This window comes from Vipera ursinii, assembly GCF_947247035.1.
Source record: "Vipera ursinii genome assembly, chromosome: 3".
Taxonomy (NCBI): domain Eukaryota; kingdom Metazoa; phylum Chordata; class Lepidosauria; order Squamata; family Viperidae; genus Vipera; species Vipera ursinii.
The window spans coordinates 49,990,869-50,008,849 of record NC_139516.1 but is presented as its reverse complement, the minus strand read 5'-3'; the positions used below and the strand labels follow the sequence as shown (position 1 = coordinate 50,008,849).

Genomic DNA, 17,981 nt, shown 5'->3' with positions numbered 1-17,981 from the left:
GGACGCTGAGCTTGTCGATCAGAAGGTCGGCAGTTTGGCGGGTCGAATCCCGAGTGCCGCGTAACAGAGTGAGCGCCTGTTACTCGTCCCAGCTTCTGCCCACCTAGCAGTTCAAAAGCACGTAAAAATGCAAGTAGAAAAATAGGGACCACTACGGTGGGAAGGTAACAGCATTCCGTGCACCTTTGGCGTCTAGTCATGCCGGCCACATGACCATGGAGACGTCCTCGGACAAGCGCTGGCTCTTCAGCTTTGAAACGGAGATGAGCAACGGCCCCTAGAGTCAGAAATGACTAGCACGCATGTGCGGGGGAACCTTTACCTTTACCTATGTGTGTGTGCGTGCGCGTGTGCGTGTGCGTGCATATGTGTACATACACACACACCCCTATACCTATACCTATACATAACACCCTGTGTTGTGACTCAGGGCCAGCCTGTGGGTTCGGCAGCCGGCTCAGATGTATCGGATGACTCAGATGAGGGGGAGGAGGAGTGTGTGGGAGACGAACCGGCTGATGATGGCTTGGAGGCTTGGCAGAGCTCCCAGCCGGGGCCCTCTTCTCAGCTGCGTGAGCCCGATAGTGCGGAGGATGATGACCCACAGCTGGCCCTGTTCAAGGACGCCCGACGCAGGAGGCAGTCGAGCAGGACCAAGCAGAGAAAGGCTGCGGGTCTCCTCGGGAGGAGGCAGAGGGAGGCCACGCCCTGAACTCTAAATAAAAGGAGTGTTTGGGGAAGGGCTGGTTGCTGAAAGCAACCCTTCCGTTTGAGGATTCAAGTTCCAGTGTTTTGTTTCTTGTTCTGTTGTTCGTGTAATAAATCTTGGCAGACGCTTTGCAGCCTCAGACGCTCTCCAGTCTCTACTGTTTGAACAGGGGTTTGCCTTATTACAAGGCCGGTAGTTGGCTGGTTCAGAACAGTTTGCTTTCAGCCTCCCACCCCTTACTACTACGATGGAGCAGCTTCGTGCCGAGAATGCTCAGCTCACCCAGCAACTCACTTTGCTGGCAGCTCAGGTGGCTCAACTGCAAGCTCAGGTACATGCTGCACCCCCACCCAGGAGGAAATGTCAGATAGCTATGCCGGATAAATTTGCTGGCAATCCAGAATTGTTTCCTGCCTTCCTGGGACAATGCCAGCTTTTTATCAGCGTGAGAGCAGCTGATTTCCCCACTGACCGAGATAAGGTGGGATTCGTGTTAAGCCTTCTGTCGGGGGATGCAGCTCGTTGGGGCACGCCTCTGCTGGCACAGCCTAGCCCTTTGTTGGATAACTTTGGGGGGTTTTGTGACCATATGCGCCTCATGTACGAGGACCCGATTAAGGCGCAGACTGCCACCCGACGCCTGAAAGCTTTGAGGCAGGGTCAGCGCCCCCTACAGGCCTATATCAGCGATTTCCGGCTGCTTAGCCAGGATTCCGCCTGGAATGAGGCTGCGCTCGTGGATGCCTTCCAGGATGGCTTGTCGGAGGAGATGTTGGATGAGCTGGCCCGCGTGGACATTCCCTCAGACCTGAATGGGCTGATCCATCTTTGTCTGCGGATCGATGCCCGGCTGCAGCAGCGAAAGAGTCGCCGTGCCACCCCACAGACCCCTGCCGCTTCTGTTGAGCGTGAGCCCCCAGTCCAGAGGGAGGAGCCAATGGAGCTGGGTGCCGCCAGGTCCCGTCTATCGGTGACGGAAATGGACAGACGACGATCGGGGGGGTTGTGTTTTTACTGTGGGGACCCTGGACATTTGGCTGCTTCTTGTCCAAAGAAGCGTCAGCGGGCATCAGTGACCAAGCCTGCCCCGAGAAAGTCCCCTGCTTTGCTGTCGGGAAACGGCCCGAGCCCGATCTAGACGGTGTGATAGATCGGGCGACCCACAACGACCACGCCGAGCGACGCCATTCCGACGGTGCCTGTGAACCTCCACGGCATTTGATTCTGGAGGCACGTCTGATCCTTCCTGGCAAGCCAGAGGGGATTCCGGTCCATGCCTTAATTGACTCTGGGGCTACCACTAACTTTATGGACTCGGCCTTCGTGGCCAAATGGGCTGTTCCCCAGTGTCCGGTGGATCCGCCCATGCTAGTGGAGACTATTGATGGTCGAGTGCTCCTGTCCGGGCCTATTACGGCCGCCACGCAACCAGTGTGTATGGCCATCAGTTCCCATGTGGAGGCCATCCAGTTCTACATCACTTCGGATCTGCACTTCCCCGTGGTCTTGGGACTGGCGTGGCTCCGGGCGCATGATCCACAGATCTATTGGTCTCAGAACTTGGTCACCTTCCCAAGTTTGCAGTGCGTGGACCACACCCGCCATATCTGTGCCGGCCAGGTGGAGGGTTCCTCAGGGGTTTCCTTGCCTCCCGAACTGTCCGACTTTGCTGACGTGTTCAGCGAGTCAGAGGCGGACCAATTACCCCTGCACAGGCCCTATGACTGCTCCATTGATCTAGTCCCTGATGCGCCTCTCCCAGTGGGGCGTTTGTACTCCATGTCGGAGCCCGAGTTGGCTGCATTGCGGGACTTCCTGACAAAGAATTTGGCTCGTGGTTTCATCTGGCCCTCGTCCTCGCCAGTGTCTGCGCCCGTGCTCTTCGTCAAAAAGAAGTCGGGCGAGTTACGGCTTTGCTGCGACTACCGGAAACTCAACGCCATCACGGTGCGTAACCGTTACCCGCTGCCCCTCATCCCCGAGCTCTTGGACCGACTCCGGGAGGCTAAGATCTTCACGAAACTGGACCTGCGTGGAGCTTACAACCTCATCAGGGTTCGGCCGGGTGATGAGTGGAAGACGGCGTTTGGTACTCGCTATGGACATTTCGAGTACACGGTGATGCCGTTTGGCCTGACCAACGCCCCCGCTGTGTTTCAGCATTTTATGAACGACATCTTTCGGGATCTGTTGGACCAGTTTGTCGTGATTTACCTGGACGACATCCTGATTTACTCCCCGTCGCATGAAGCGCATCATCAGCATCTCCGTCAGGTCCTGCAGCGCCTCCGGAAACATCGGCTGTTTGCCAAGTTGGAGAAGTGCCAGTTCTACCAGGTGACCATCGATTTCCTGGGTCACCGCATTTCTCCTGAGGGCATTGCCATGGAACCGAGTAAAGTTGAGTCGTTGCAGAGTTGGCAACCCCCGCGTCGCGTGAAGGATGTTCAGCGACTTCTTGGATTTGCCAACTACTATCGAACATTCATCCCTGGCTTTGCTGCCTTGACAGCCCCCCTCACCCGGCTCCTGCAGAAGAAGACTTGGTTCCAGTGGAACGCCCCCGAACAACAGGCGTTCCAAGCTTTGAAGGACGCCTTCATGAAGGAGCCCATCTTGAAGCATCCTGACCCGCATCGGCCGTTTGTTGTGGAGGCGGACGCCTCCGACATTGCCATTGGGGCCGTGTTACTCCAGGCAGCGACGCCCAATGGTACCCTTTTCCCCTGCGCGTATCACTCTCGGAAATTGAACCCCTCGGAGCGCAACTATACCATCTGGGAGAAGGAGCTGCTGGCCATCAAGGCGGCATTCGAGGCTTGGAGGCATCATCTGGAGGGGGCGCGGCATCAAATCAAGGTCCGGACGGACCACAAGAATCTGGAAAGCCTGCAGACCGCTCGGAATTTGAACCAACGCCAGATCCGGTGGTCCCTCTTCTTTGCGAGGTTTGACTTCCGGGTGCGGTACATACCAAGCGGGCACAACCAGAGAGCGGATGCTCTGTCCAGGAAGCCCGAGTACACCCGAGTGGAAGACAAGCTTCCGCCCAGGACAGTGATCCCCGTCGAGTCTTTTGCTGCGGTACGGGAGCCGGTGGATATACGGGCTCGGATCCGGGAGGCGCAGCAGCAGGAGGCGTGGGTGGCTCAGCGGAAGGAAGAGGTGGGGCCAGATTCACCTTGGTCGGTCACGGATGGACTCCTGTATTATCGTGACCGGCTCTATGTTCCGGGAGGGCCACTCAGGGGACTCGTCCTCAGCCAGTGTCATGATAACCCGGCTGCGGGGCACTTTGGCCTGTTCAAGACTCTGAACCTGGTCTCCCATACCTTCTGGTGGCCCCGAGTCCGACACGACGTCCAGTCTTATGTCACCTCCTGCATCCCATGCAGGCAGGCCAAGTCAGTGACAGGGGCCCCGCCTGGTTTACTGCAGCCTTTGCCAACACCCAAGAGACCCTGGGGGGCTGTGTCCATGGACTTTTTGACGGATCTACCCCCATCCTCCGGCTTCACGACAGTGTTTGTGGTGGTGGACATGTTGACCAAGATGGCGCACTTCATCCCCTGTCGCGGCTTACCGTCAGCTCGCGCCACTAGTCGCATGTTCATCCAACAGGTGTTCCGGTTGCACGGCCTTCCCGATAGAGTCGTCTCCGATAGGGGGGCCCAGTTTACAGCCCGCTTCTGGCAGGAGTTGATGCGGGCGTTGGACATTAAGGTTTGCCTCTCGTCCGCGCATCATCCTCAGACCGACGGGGGTACCGAGAAGGTCATCGGCATCTTAGAGCAGTATCTGCGCTGCTACGTTAACCTGCAGCAGGACAATTGGGTGGACTATTTGGCCATAGCCGAGTTTGCCTTTAACAACTCGCAGCACACCTCCACGCAGATGACACCGTTCTTGGCCAACGTGGGTTATCACCCCCGGTTTTTCCCCCTTTCTCCCGTGGACTCACCGGAGCCGGCAGCGAACGAATTCATGGCGGAGTTACAGGCGATCCATCGGTTGGTGCGACGGCAGCTGGAGAAGGCCAAGGCCGACTACAAGAGGTTCGCCGATCGGTCGAGAAGGGATACGCCTCCACTATCGGTGGGGGATCGGGTCTGGCTGTCCACCAGGGACCTACCATCCATTCGGCCGGCGAGGAAGCTGGACCACCGTTACCTTGGACCGTTCCCAGTTGAGGCCGTCATCAACCCGGTCGCCTATCGTTTAACTCTGCCACGTTCCCTGCGCGTGCACCCCGTCTTCCATCGGTCCTTGTTGGTCCCTGAACAACCGGCTTGTCCACTTCGCCAAGCGGAACCTCCCCCATCAGGACCTCGTGATGGAGGCAGCACCCCCGAGTACGAGGTCGCCAGCATCAGGGATTCCCGCTGGCTGAAAGGTCGCTTCCAGTACCTGATCGAGTGGAAAGGGTACGGGCCGGAGGACTTCACATGGGAAGACGCGACCGCCGTTCATGCCCCTGCGTTGGTGACTGCTTTTCACGAACAGTTCCCATCCCGACCGCATCCGGATCGGCAGCCCCGGGGGAAGGGCCCTGCGGTGCGGGATAGTGTTGTGACTCAGGGCCAGCCTGTGGGTTCGGCAGCCGGCTCAGATGTATCGGATGACTCAGATGAGGGGGAGGAGGAGTGTGTGGGAGACGAACCGGCTGATGATGGCTTGGAGGCTTGGCAGAGCTCCCAGCCGGGGCCCTCTTCTCAGCTGCGTGAGCCCGATAGTGCGGAGGATGATGACCCACAGCTGGCCCTGTTCAAGGACGCCCGACGCAGGAGGCAGTCGAGCAGGACCAAGCAGAGAAAGGCTGCGGGTCTCCTCGGGAGGAGGCAGAGGGAGGCCACGCCCTGAACTCTAAATAAAAGGAGTGTTTGGGGAAGGGCTGGTTGCTGAAAGCAACCCTTCCGTTTGAGGATTCAAGTTCCAGTGTTTTGTTTCTTGTTCTGTTGTTCGTGTAATAAATCTTGGCAGACGCTTTGCAGCCTCAGACGCTCTCCAGTCTCTACTGTTTGAACAGGGGTTTGCCTTATTACAAGGCCGGTAGTTGGCTGGTTCAGAACACCCTTAAACTTGTATTTAAAACTTCTTTCTCTAAGGATTGAAGGGACTGGTCTTATAAAACATATCTCTCCAAAAGTTCTTAACAATTGAAAGGCAATTAAGAAGCAGTTTCCAAAAGTGTTTAAGAAACAAGTCTTTGTATCCATATATATGGATACACACACACACACACACACACACACACACACACACACACACTTGTGTGTGTCACATTATATGGGGGTGAGCTTGATTGAAATCCCTTGACTCACTGCCTGGCTGCCAGTCTCTGCCATAACACTGTCCTCGCTCCTTCAGGGATGTCTACTTTACCTCCTCACCAGAAGTGTGGAGTATATTTCTCTTATTCCCTCTTTCATTAGGTGTTTTCTTTACTTTCTCCAGATTCTGGAGCGACTAAATAAAATGTGTGGTGTTGGTGAGCAGATGCGAAAAAAACAGCAGCGTTTGCTGAAAAATATGGATGCCCACAAAGTGATGCTGGATCTGTTGCAAATCCCTTATGAGAAGGTAGGAAGAAGACGAGCACTTGATTGGAATACCAGAAGGTGATGGCTCTTAGGTTCTTATTGGATAATAAATTTATTTTAAAGGCATTAATCAGGGAATTGTCTAGTCCAATCTTCCTTAAAAACAGTAATTATAAAGCTAAATCTTTCCTTATTTCCATTTTCTTGAAAGCTTCCAAAGAAGGAATTTGTGCAGTTTTTCTAGGCAACTGACTTTCTTTTGTTCTGAACATATGCAGGGTGATGCCAAAATGTTGGAGATTTTAAGATTAACCCATCAGTTCCTACAGAAATTTTGTGCGGGCAACCAAGAAAACCAGACCCTTCTGCATAAGCATCTCAACTTGTTCCTTACTACTGGGGTAAGAAAGAAGGGACAAGTAAAAGAAGGTGGAAATGTCTAAAAAAATCCCAATGTGTTGAAAAAGTTGAATTCTGATAGTTCTCCAATTTCTGCTCAAATTAACTTGTGTAGTATTTGTAATAAATATAATAGCTTCATCGCTTCAAATGATTTATAAGGCCAAATAGGGCTGTTATGTGATTCACATAACCGGTTGAGAAGGGCAACAGATTTTGCTTCCCATCTGCTGCTTAGGGGCCCAATCATAATTCTTACATCCATGTCTTTTTCCGAGTTGCTCTAGCTATTGCAGCTGTCACTACGGCCCACTAGTTTATAGGAAAGCACTTTGCTTTCCAAACTCTGATGCTCTCCATTGCTCAGCAAGGCTTTCTGAATAAAACTCTGTCAAATAATATTTGTCTTGGTGGCAAACAATGTTTTAAATTTAAATTAGTTGCTCTCTGCAGATGCTGCCCATGAGGACCTCTATTACAATAGCTTTTTCTGAGAAAAGTTCCTTTTCACAGAATGGCAAATAGGACATTAAGATGCGCTAAAAATACTGAGGTTGCTTTTACAACCTCAAGTGGTAGCAAAAACATTTGAAAGGGTTGTAGTGAATGAAGATAATGGAGGTGGCCGATAGGTCCAGCTTAGGTGGCACAATATTTTATATTAACCCTAAAGCCAAATTAATATGAACTTTTTTCAACCAAGCCATTGTGAAGAATACAGTTGTTTATGAAATATGAATTGCATTTTTTTCCGACTAAGTGTTTGGATTCCTCCTAGGGTGAAACCCTTTGACCATGACTGTTGAAAGCAGATAGTATAATATCTTGCTATTTTGAGGTGGGGAATACAGTATATAAAAATGCAAAACAACCCCTTAAATAGGCATATCCATTTAATAAGATGCCAGCCTAAGGTGGTAATCCAGACAGGAAGCATGACCAGATGCACTTACTCTATTTAATGTAAGATTGCATTGGGAGAGAGTATTCCTGGCGCCTCGGTGGAAGTGCCATTTGGACAATGCTGGCTCTCCTTGCAAAGAAAGAGAGATGAGCACCACACCCTAGAGTTGGAAATGACTGGACAGGGGAAACCTTTACCTTTTACATTGGGAGAATCTTGCAAGCCTGAAAGTGCTTTTTCCCCCTCCTCACTTTTACAACCCAAGAAATTAGGGAGGGTCTCTTCTGAGATGTTTCCCCTTTTGTGGCTAAACTGCTGCTTGTCTGACCGTTCCTCTGGCTGTGGCTATTTTCCCTGTCTCCGGGGTCATTCCCCCACACAAACAAAGAAAATTCCACTCAGTGGAATGATATGGACCCTTCCTGATCTAAGATAAAGTGGCTGCTTTATTTTCCACTTTCTGTTTTATTCTCACCACATTTTGAGATTGCATCTGACCAAGGTAACCAGAAGGGGTTTGGAAATTGGGGTTTTCCTGAGAGTTGATACTAGACAGATAAATAATAAAAAGATGATTAGGATTAATGTTAGTGAATAACCTCTTTTGAGTCAAATGCTCCAATCAATTTTAAACAATGTACCGAGAGGGCAAGTGTCAAAAATGGATGAATTTAAGACAAAAATATGAATTATTCGGATTAAATGTCATTAAAAATTAACTTTATTTAATGTTCATTATATTATTACTACCCATGTATTTAATGATTTGTAGTTTCTCTCATGTTAAAAACTACAGTTTGTTAGCAAATTCTGGAGGGTCTGTGGAAGTTCTTCCAAATGTTTTATAAAATGTATGTGATCTACAGGTTATACATCGGGTTTAGATACATATGAATGATAACAATTGTTTCTCGACAGCTTATGGAGGCAGAGACAATGCAGCACATCTTTCTGAACAATTATCAGCTGTGCTCTGAGATCAGTGAAGGGGTGCTACAACATTTCATCCATTGTCTGGCTACACACGGGCGCCATGTTCAGTATCTTGACTTCCTTCACACTATCATCAAGGCTGAGGGCAAGTACATTAAGAAATGCCAGGACATGATCATGACTGAGGTGAGATTCCAGGTCTCTGGGAAAGAGGGTAGAAAAGAGGAACAGGATAAAATACATGGAAACAGACTAGGAAGTGTTTATACATAAATAAGGGGTAGAGCCATTGTAGATTAGCAGAGGAAACCAAGTAATGTTAAATGTAATCTGGTAACAGGCCCTGAGAAATTACAGAGGTGAGGCTCTGATTTGGACTATTCCCATCCCTATATTAAGAACTTCAGGAAATATTTTTTTCTCACAAACCTCTTGCTTAATGTTCCCAAAACAAGAAATATAAAGTATTAAGATAGTACAAAAATGAGCCTTGGAAAAATAACATATATAAGGCAGCCTGTCTGATCTTTTCAAAATGATCAGGTGTGCAGTCTTCCTCCAAATATCTGTCAAGCTTTAATAATGAAGGATTGAACCCTGGTGAACCTAAGCTTATGGTCTTCCAAACTGGGAGTTGATTTATTAAATGGGTATTAATATATAAAATCTATAGGGACATATTAAGCAATGTTCAAGCTTGACAGTGTACTATTTATTTAACGCAACCATTTCTCTCAATTTTGTAATGCCTATAGTTACTATGTACATTTATTCCTGTATATAAAATGGTTGCCAAATTACATAACACAAACAGCTCTAATGCTGACTGTATGGGGAACAAAGGATAGCTATTACTTAGTGCAACAGATGCCACAGCCAGATGTTCAAATATTCATACCCATTTCCCATCCTTTCTATTCTTGTTTGCTGTTTTGGAACCATCTTCATCATATATTTTTACTAGAAGGCTCATTTGATCTCAGCTTGAATAGCCAATGGTCAGGGATGATGGTGATTGTGGTGGAAAAGATGTGGAAGCAGGTTGTCGATACCTCTATTAAGCAGTATAGTAATGTATAATAGCCATTCAAATGCCATCCTCTAATTCAATGTTTTTTGTGGTATGGTTTACTCTTCCCACTGCCAGAGGAAATATAAATTTGTATTGGGATTTTTTTTAAACCTACAAATTGGAAGAGTAATTGTTGCATAACAATTCTGTCATATTTTAATGCCAAGATATAGTTTTATTTATTTGACAGTATTTGTATACTGCCCCCATACAATGGAATTTAGGAGAAAATAATATTCTAGAAGGATACAGATATACTGCACCTGGAGCCAAACAAGGTTATTTTAGTTCTAGGAGCTTCAGACTGTACTGTCTTAAAAAATAAGGGACAGGAGGAAAAAAAAGATTCAGCATAGGAAGATATCTCCCGTTAGTAGATTTGTTCTCTATGTATTATGAGTAAACTCTTTAATTCTATTATGATGTTACAGAAAATAATCGTTGTACCTGGCTAGTATTTGAATGGATTACCCTCAGAGAAATATTCAGGGCTATACATTAGATTGAAAAATAGAATGAATATTCTAAAAGGATGTAATGGTGAATTCCTGCCAAGACAATAACATGGATGTAATCACTAGGGATTGAGCTCAAGTCAGTGAGCAGGATATGGCACGTGAGAAGTAGACTGGAGAGAGCCAAAGACTAGATATTTAAGCAGCAGTATTGTTTTTTTTGCTTAGATGCCTTGTCCCTTTGCTATAGATTACCAATGCTGGGGATGATGTTGTGGTGTTCTATAATGACAAGACCTCCCTAGCCAACATGTTGGAGATGATGACAGCAGCTCGGGATGGGATAGAGGAGAACAGTCCCCTCATGTACCATATCTCTTTGGTGGATTTGCTGGCTGCCTGTGCTGAAGGCAAAAATGTATACACAGAAATCAAGTGCACATCTCTACTTCCTTTGGAGGATGTGGTGCGAGTAGTCACTCACGAAGACTGCATTACTGAGGTAATGGAAGGATGCACTATAGATGCCATCTATTGCTGACAAATAGCTTTATAGTTATTAAACTAGGTTTGCTCAAAGTAAGAAAACAGTGAGCTGTAAAGACTGGTCAAGTTTAGAAAAGTCCTGTTCAGTTACTACTGGGCAACTTTATAGCCAGTAATTATAAGAACGTAAGACTATAAATATGTAATAGTAAGATCTCTCTATTGACTCACAAAATTCTATCTCTTTGAAGAATTTAAGGGTATTGTAAGATTAGCCTGCAATTAAGTTGTCCAGTATCTTCCTTACCAGAGGGGTCACCAGAGATATATGAATCATGACAAATATGTACTGTAATTATTTTTCAGCCTTATCTTCAGGGGCTTTTTACAAGAATAAAATGGATTTACTTCCTTCATATCCTGTTATCTTTCAGAAAAAAGCAGGGTGTCAGATTGACGATGGTTTTATGAACTGTTCCTTGGTCAAATCCCTTTTTTTTCCTTTGATTTTTACAGTTGTAGATAATTTTCTCAAGAGCATAAATGGTGCTAATAAAGAGGAAAGTGCTATCCCCCTCCAAAAAAAAAAGGTGATGACTGTGGAGGAGCTTTGGTTCTATTCTTGCAACATGCCAGTCTTTAAATCCTTGCCTCTTTTACTCTGGTCTTTCAGGTGAAAATTGCATATGTCAATTTTGTCAATCACTGCTATGTAGACACAGAGGTGGAGATGAAGGAGATCTATACCAGCAACCACATCTGGACACTGTTTGAGAACTTCACCCTTGACATGGCTAGGGTAAGTGTTGAAATTTATGAGAAAATCCTTTGGCTGCAAATATGTGAACAGATAGCTACATAAATGGATGCCTCTACTTTCTCCGAATTGCTGCCATCAAAACATACGCGAAGGATATCAGTCTGGGGAAACTTGAACTAGTTTAATAAATTAATGAAAAGAGCTTCCTACATAACACCTGACTGGTCTCTGAAATTCAATGCTAAAAGTGCTTGGTTGCCCATCAACACACATAGATTCAGCCACTTTCATTAGTGATTCCTTAGTGATCCCTAAAGATTAATTAGGACTAAATGTCATTAATCATAATCATAAACATTAAGATTGTGATTCATTATAACTAACCCTAACCAAAAGCAAGAAAAAAGGGAGACACCAGCTACAGCTTTGGGAGTGGATACCAGTTGCAGGGAACAGTGGAGGGCAAGGCACTCATCTCTTGTCTCATCTCTTGCTTGTGAAGTATCTAATTGGCCACACTTAAGTAGGTAATTATCTGAGCCAGAAGGAGTGTTCTTATATTTATGTAAAAATGCAAAAAAGCTCCTACATTATAATCCATTGAACTCCAAATATTTTGGTTATACTTTCCATTAGGTACCCTGAGATGATGAAGTGAGTTGTGGCTCATGAAAGCTTATGCATTTTTTTTAAAAAGTAGTCTAAAAAAGGAGCTATCATAGTCCTGATTTTCTCCCACCACAGGCTAACATGGGTTTTCCTCCTACAGTGAAACAAAGCAATACTCTCCGGTTATGTGTACACTTTTACAAAGAGGTTAGCCATGAAAACTAGCTATTCCAATGCAGTTAAACCTTTGAATATTAAATTTTGAAGCCTACCTACACAATTGCCATCATCATGCTTGTGAAATCCCTCTGGATTTCTGACTCTGCTTTTGGATAATGGAATGCTGAGTTCAAGAACACAGTTTTTCATACGTTCAGTATGCCAGAGCTCAGAATGCCATTCTTTGAACAAGGTAATGTTTTATTATATTGTCCTATTAGGATCACAGATTACACACATTTGTTCCTGCTTGGTAGAAGGCACAGCCCTGGGAACTCTCTGCCAAGGTTTGCCTTCAGAGAGGATTGATGCCATGCAGGAGGCAAAAGCTTCTCTTGCCTCCTATACTCATTGCACTGCGGAACTGTTCAGCTGATTGAATGAACTAATCCACGGTTAAGATTTGTAAAATTGTGAACTGCAAAAACTCATCTCTGCCAACAAATGATTAGGGTGCATGAAAGGCAATTCTGTCACACCCACAGCCTCCCCCTGCAGCGTGGGACTAATGGTAGGACAGAGCTGCTGTCAGGATTTTTTAGATGGTAATTAAAGGTAAAGGTAAAGGTTCCCCCGCACATGCATGCTAGTCGTTTCCGACTCTAGCGGCCGGTGCTCATCTCCGTTTTAAAGCCGAAGAGCCAGCATTTCTCTGAGCACGTCTCCGTGGTCATGTGGCCGGCATGACTAGATGCCAAAGGCGCACGGAACGCTGTTACCTTCCCACCGTAGTGGTCCCTATTTTTCTACTTGCATTTTTACGTGCTTTCGAACTGCTAGGTTGGCAGAAGCTGGGACGAGTAACAGGCGCTCACTCTGTTACGCGGCACTCAGGATTCGACCCACCAAACTGCCGACCTTCTGATCGACAAGCTCAGCGTCCTAACCCACTGAGCCACCGCGTCCTTGGTAATTAGGAGATGTCTAATGTTGTTCAAATTTTGTTTTAATTCCACCTTCAGGTATGCAAGAAACGTGAAAAGCGCTTGTCAGATCCTGCCTTGGAGAAATATGTGCTGACGGTGGTGCTGGACACTATCAATGCATTCTTCAGCTCCCCTTTCTCTGAGAATAGCACTTCCTTACAGGTACAATTGAAACCTTACAATGGTTGAATCTATTTTCCATTTCTTTTTGTAAGCAAGAATAATTGTTTGAAATATGCGGCCACTCGTGATAACTCTGAGAAATGATACCTGTCAACAATACTACATTGCTATAAGTTTCTTTTTTGATGAAAAAAGAACCCAAGAAGTAGAACAGTCTTTGCATTCGCTAATATAGAGACTTTTAAAATCTTTGATCTTAGTTTTAGAACAATAATTTTTAATTGAGTTGATTCTGAACTCAGCTTAAACTGCTAGTTTAACAGTTGTCACTCTTAAGATGTTATTAGATGTTAAAACAGGGTGGGTGAGAGGGTGAATCCACAACTGGATACCTCAGTTGTTTTTAAGTAACTCTAGCGAATTAGATCAATACAAAAAGAGTTAATCTTTTCCCTTGTGCCATTCTTCCCATCCATTTCTTGTGAATCCCATTAGTGACTTTGAGAGGCCAATAGAGAAGAATATCTTGATTGGGACAAATTAATTGCCACCAGTTAACTGTCCCAGAGTGGGGCAAAGTATTAATTGCCTAAATATTATTTCAGATCTGAGTCATGTCCCATATCACAACTGCATTTTTTCAATGTAGGCATTCCAGTTGTGGGTCTGGTAGACTTTATCTCTGTACCCTGGGTGGAGCTGCAATGGAAATAAAAGCAGGATTTCAGCAGAGGTCCTTAAATGTTTCTTCTCCCTTTCAGACACACCAGACTATTGTGGTGCAGCTTCTCCAATCTACCATGAGACTTCTGGACTGTTCTTGGCTGCAGCAGCAGCAAAAGAGCTCAGTGGAAACTTGTATTCGCACATTGGCTATGGTTGGTAAGGAGCAATACCTAAACATCCCTTTGGAACGAAGGAGGGCAGGACATGCAGGATGTATCTGAGATCTACCAGCAGAAGCTGCTTCAAAAGGCACACAGTTTGGATTACAGAATTAATTCATTTACACCAAATTCTCACCTTGTTCAGAGGTCCCCAGTCTTTTGGGCACCAGGGACTGGTTCTGTGGAGAGAGGTTTTTCCGTGGACCAGAGGGGGTGTGGTTTTATGTACTTCCTGCATCCTGCAAATGGGGCTTTGCTTGTTTGTGCAGACTAGTTTCTGGCATGCTGCGGCTTGGTGCCGGTCCATTGACCATGGGTTGGAGACCCCTGTTATAGTTCTTTTCATTTCAGCTGTGTAAAATGGGGAGGGGGAGTTATATTATGGTTGCCATTATAAAACAAATTAACAAGCAGTGTAGCCATCAAATGTTGCTTGAATGGGTGGCATATAAATTTTAATCAATAAATAAATATAAGAAAAGCACACCAAATGGTTTGCCGGTCCTTAAATAATACAGTTTTGTGGATTATGTACTATTTGGATTTGCTTTTTTGATCAACACAGGAACTGAAAAATTCACATGACTGCTGTTTAACTTAGTGTTTAATTGTGTAACTTTCCACAATGAGAGTTTATTTTTATTTATCTTTGGATAGATGAGAATCACAGTGATATGGAAGGAAGGATCAATTCTTTCCTCTCTGGTTATGATTTCAGTGATCTTTCTCCCACTTACCTCAACTTTGATCAAAAAGCAGCTTTCATTTCTACTAATACTTTTTTTTCTAAAAAAATGTCTGCAGATGTGGCAGGAAGATTCAACAGAATTAGGACAAGTGAGGAAAGAATTGCAAATTCCTACATTATACAACAGATTAAAAATTGTGAGAATTCTCTGAGTATGTAATTAACACCATGTATAATACGATCTTTATTTTTGGGGTGTGATCTTTATTTTATATAGTTTGGTGGAATGACCAAGGTTACTGTTTGAACCCAGTATCATCCTTGTCGTCAGTGCTGTACTTAAAATGCTTTCCTCAATATAAATATTTTGTTTTTTCAGCTAAAAGTCGGTCCATTGCCTTACCCATGGATTTGGATGCCCATGCCAGCTCCTTGTTAAACAGCAGTTCGATTAGCAATGCCCAAAGGAATGCTTCCAACTATAAGACAGCATCACGTACTTTCCCTCGGGTTTCAGCTACAACCAATCAGTGGGACTACAAGAACATCATTGAGAAGTTGCAGGTACAAACTCATAACTGGTTTTGAGGGACCAGTATATGCTTGTCTCTTAATCAAGCATAACTCAAAAAGAAGAATTTAAATGATCCTCTGGAGTAACTCAAATTCTGTACTTCTGTACTCCAGAAGCTTGGATAATTTGTGTATATTCCTCAGGAATTTGGGTTTCAGTGTGCTGGAGCACTGATTGGTTGATGGTGTTCCTATTGCTTGGATTGACATTTTATCATTGTATTGTTTATGGTTGTGTGTTAGTGTATATATATTGTAGTTTTGCATTTTTATTGTTAGGCTTTGTTTCTGCTTTTTTTAAAGTTAGTGGTTCTCAATCTGTAGTCCACAGATCCCTAGGGGGCTGCAATGTGCTCACACAGGGTCTGCAAAGGCTTGAAGAAATGTTATTATTTAAATCTTGAGTTAGGTCTTGGTGGTCTATGGCCATAAAAGGTATTTAAAGGGGGTCTGTGGTGAAGAACCAGTTGAGAACCATGGTTTTAAGTCTTTCAGAATACCTTGGTTGAGTTGAATAGTCATATCAATGTTTTAAATAAATAAATACAATTTAGATCCTTTGGTTTACTTTGTGTACCTGTTTTGCTTCCACTAATTTGGAGAGAGCCACTTCTGAGAGCTTTATATTGTTTTACTGGGTAATTTCAGGTTCACAAAAGAGTAGTTTGAATGAACAAATAAATAATAGCTCTGCACTGAAAATGCTATGCCATTACAGGACATTATCAATGCCCTAGAGGAGCGCTTGCAACCTCTGGTTGAAGCTGAACTCTCAGTCCTGGTGGATGTCCTGCACTGTCCAGAACTACTTTTCATGGAAGGGACTGAGGCCTATCAACGTTGTGAAAGTGGGGGCTTTCTCTCTAAGTAAGTAGGCTCTCTAGCTATAGAGAAGTGTAGACTTTGAGGAATATTCCTAACATATGTCATTATTGGTCATAATTTTTTTGTGAAACTAGGACAAGGGTGTCAAACTCGCAACCTCATGTGATGTGTTGCAATGTATTGTGACCTTTTTTCCATTGCTGGCAATGGGGTGAGCGCGGTTTCAGCATGATGCATCTGGCCTGTGGGCCGGCAGTTTGATACCCCTGAACTAGGGCCTATTTGTCGATTTATTGAATTGGAGCTTTCAGCTGCATGCTCCTACTGATCCAGTTATAGCAATCACATGAAATTATGTTAAATAACCATTTCACTTTTATATTGAGCAGATGTCATCCCATAATTTATGATAGGAATCTTCTCCTGAAAAACAGGAATGAGAAGAACAGAGAAAAAGTACAGGGCATATACCGGGAAGAGGAGTAAATAGATTTTAGGACTTGACAGAACTGAGACAATTATATTAGTGCCCGCTTAAGTAAAGAATCCAGACTATTTCTTAACAAAGCCAGTTTTATCTGTGGTGGAATGACAATTTCTGTGAGCAGGATTATGGTTTGAATTCATTTTTTTTCATCATCTAGGTTAATCCAACATACTAAAGACCTGATGGGGACTGAAGAGAAGCTTTGCATCAAAGTATTGAGGACACTACAGCAAATGCTTTTGAAAAGGAACAAATATGGAGACAGGGTGAGTTGTTAAGAATGCTTATTTTTACCTGGATTTGAAATTTATTCTCTTTACTGTGCTTTCTGGTTGAACACTTATGCTTGAGTCTCTATTTAATCAAAGCTCTTTGAGATAAATAAGTATATACAAAACTTTACAAGATACACATTTGATTCATGGCTCTGCTGATGCCCTTTCTTCACACTGACCATCTATCTAACAATGAAACTTTAGACAGTGGCTTTCCTGCATGTAATGCCTCCAGAAACAGAAGTTCTAGGCACTCGATTAGCTTGTCCTTCATGCTTTTATTTCCAAGAATCAAATTCTTTAGAAAAACATTTAGAAAAAAAACCCCATATGATTAATCAAGTTTCTTTTTTAATGCCAGGGCAACACATTGAGGAAAATGCTTCTGGCTAATTACTTGCAGACCAAAAAAACTGGCTCCAAAGGGGAAATAGTTGACTCTTCTGGTATTGGTAAGTGGTGAATCAGTACTAAATTGTGTTTTCTCCCATTTCTTCTTTCAGTTCCTTGTACACATATCTTCAACTACTGTTTTTTGGGTTTTGTTTTTTTTTGCTACTTAACTGTCATCATCTTCATCATTCTAGCCATTGTCTATCCACTGCAGGATGCAGGCGTCTTCCCCATGTTTCCAACCAATGTGGACATGAGCTTTCTTTTGCCAATTGGCAAAGGAAAGCTACTTTACTGAATGCAGCTGATGCTGAATAATCTTTCCAAGGTGTTTTTTTAAAAAGTAAACATGTTTATTATGTTTCCTCCAGGAGGTCAGGCAGGTGGACACAGCACTTTCTTCCACAAATTTTCTCTACTAGAGTATGTTAACTTGAGCTGAGAGATAGTAATTAGCCGAAGTCACTCAGTAAGCTTCCATAACTGAGGATGGACTTAAATCAACATATCCAGAGTTGCTCAATAGTGAGATGGGTGGCATATAAATTTAATAAAGAAATAAATATCCTTGGTCCTAATCACACCTTAATCACTGATACATTGAATTCTGTTTGTTCTGATTATCGATCCTTCTATGTCATGTTTACATTGCATGTTAAATATTATATTTGGGGTCTTTTGTGTGCAAAACATATGTTGTATTGCTGAGATACAAAGG

At 44.6% G+C, this 17,981-nt stretch overlaps 1 protein-coding gene across 2 annotated transcripts in view; it reads left to right on the top strand.

The window, feature by feature from the left end:
* ITPR3 (inositol 1,4,5-trisphosphate receptor type 3) overlaps positions 1–17,981 on the top strand; it is a 119,689-nt gene that overhangs the window by 74,557 nt on the left and 27,151 nt on the right. For both annotated transcript variants that reach the window (XM_083360433.1, XM_083360434.1), the window contains 11 exons: positions 6,164–6,289; positions 6,528–6,650; positions 8,471–8,671; positions 10,263–10,514; positions 11,172–11,297; positions 13,049–13,174; positions 13,897–14,017; positions 15,090–15,274; positions 16,002–16,150; positions 16,753–16,861; positions 17,232–17,322. In XM_083360433.1, coding sequence (XP_083216559.1) covers positions 6,164–6,289; positions 6,528–6,650; positions 8,471–8,671; positions 10,263–10,514; positions 11,172–11,297; positions 13,049–13,174; positions 13,897–14,017; positions 15,090–15,274; positions 16,002–16,150; positions 16,753–16,861; positions 17,232–17,322 — 1,609 coding nt within the window. The remainder of the gene's footprint in view (positions 1–6,163; positions 6,290–6,527; positions 6,651–8,470; positions 8,672–10,262; positions 10,515–11,171; positions 11,298–13,048; positions 13,175–13,896; positions 14,018–15,089; positions 15,275–16,001; positions 16,151–16,752; positions 16,862–17,231; positions 17,323–17,981) is intronic.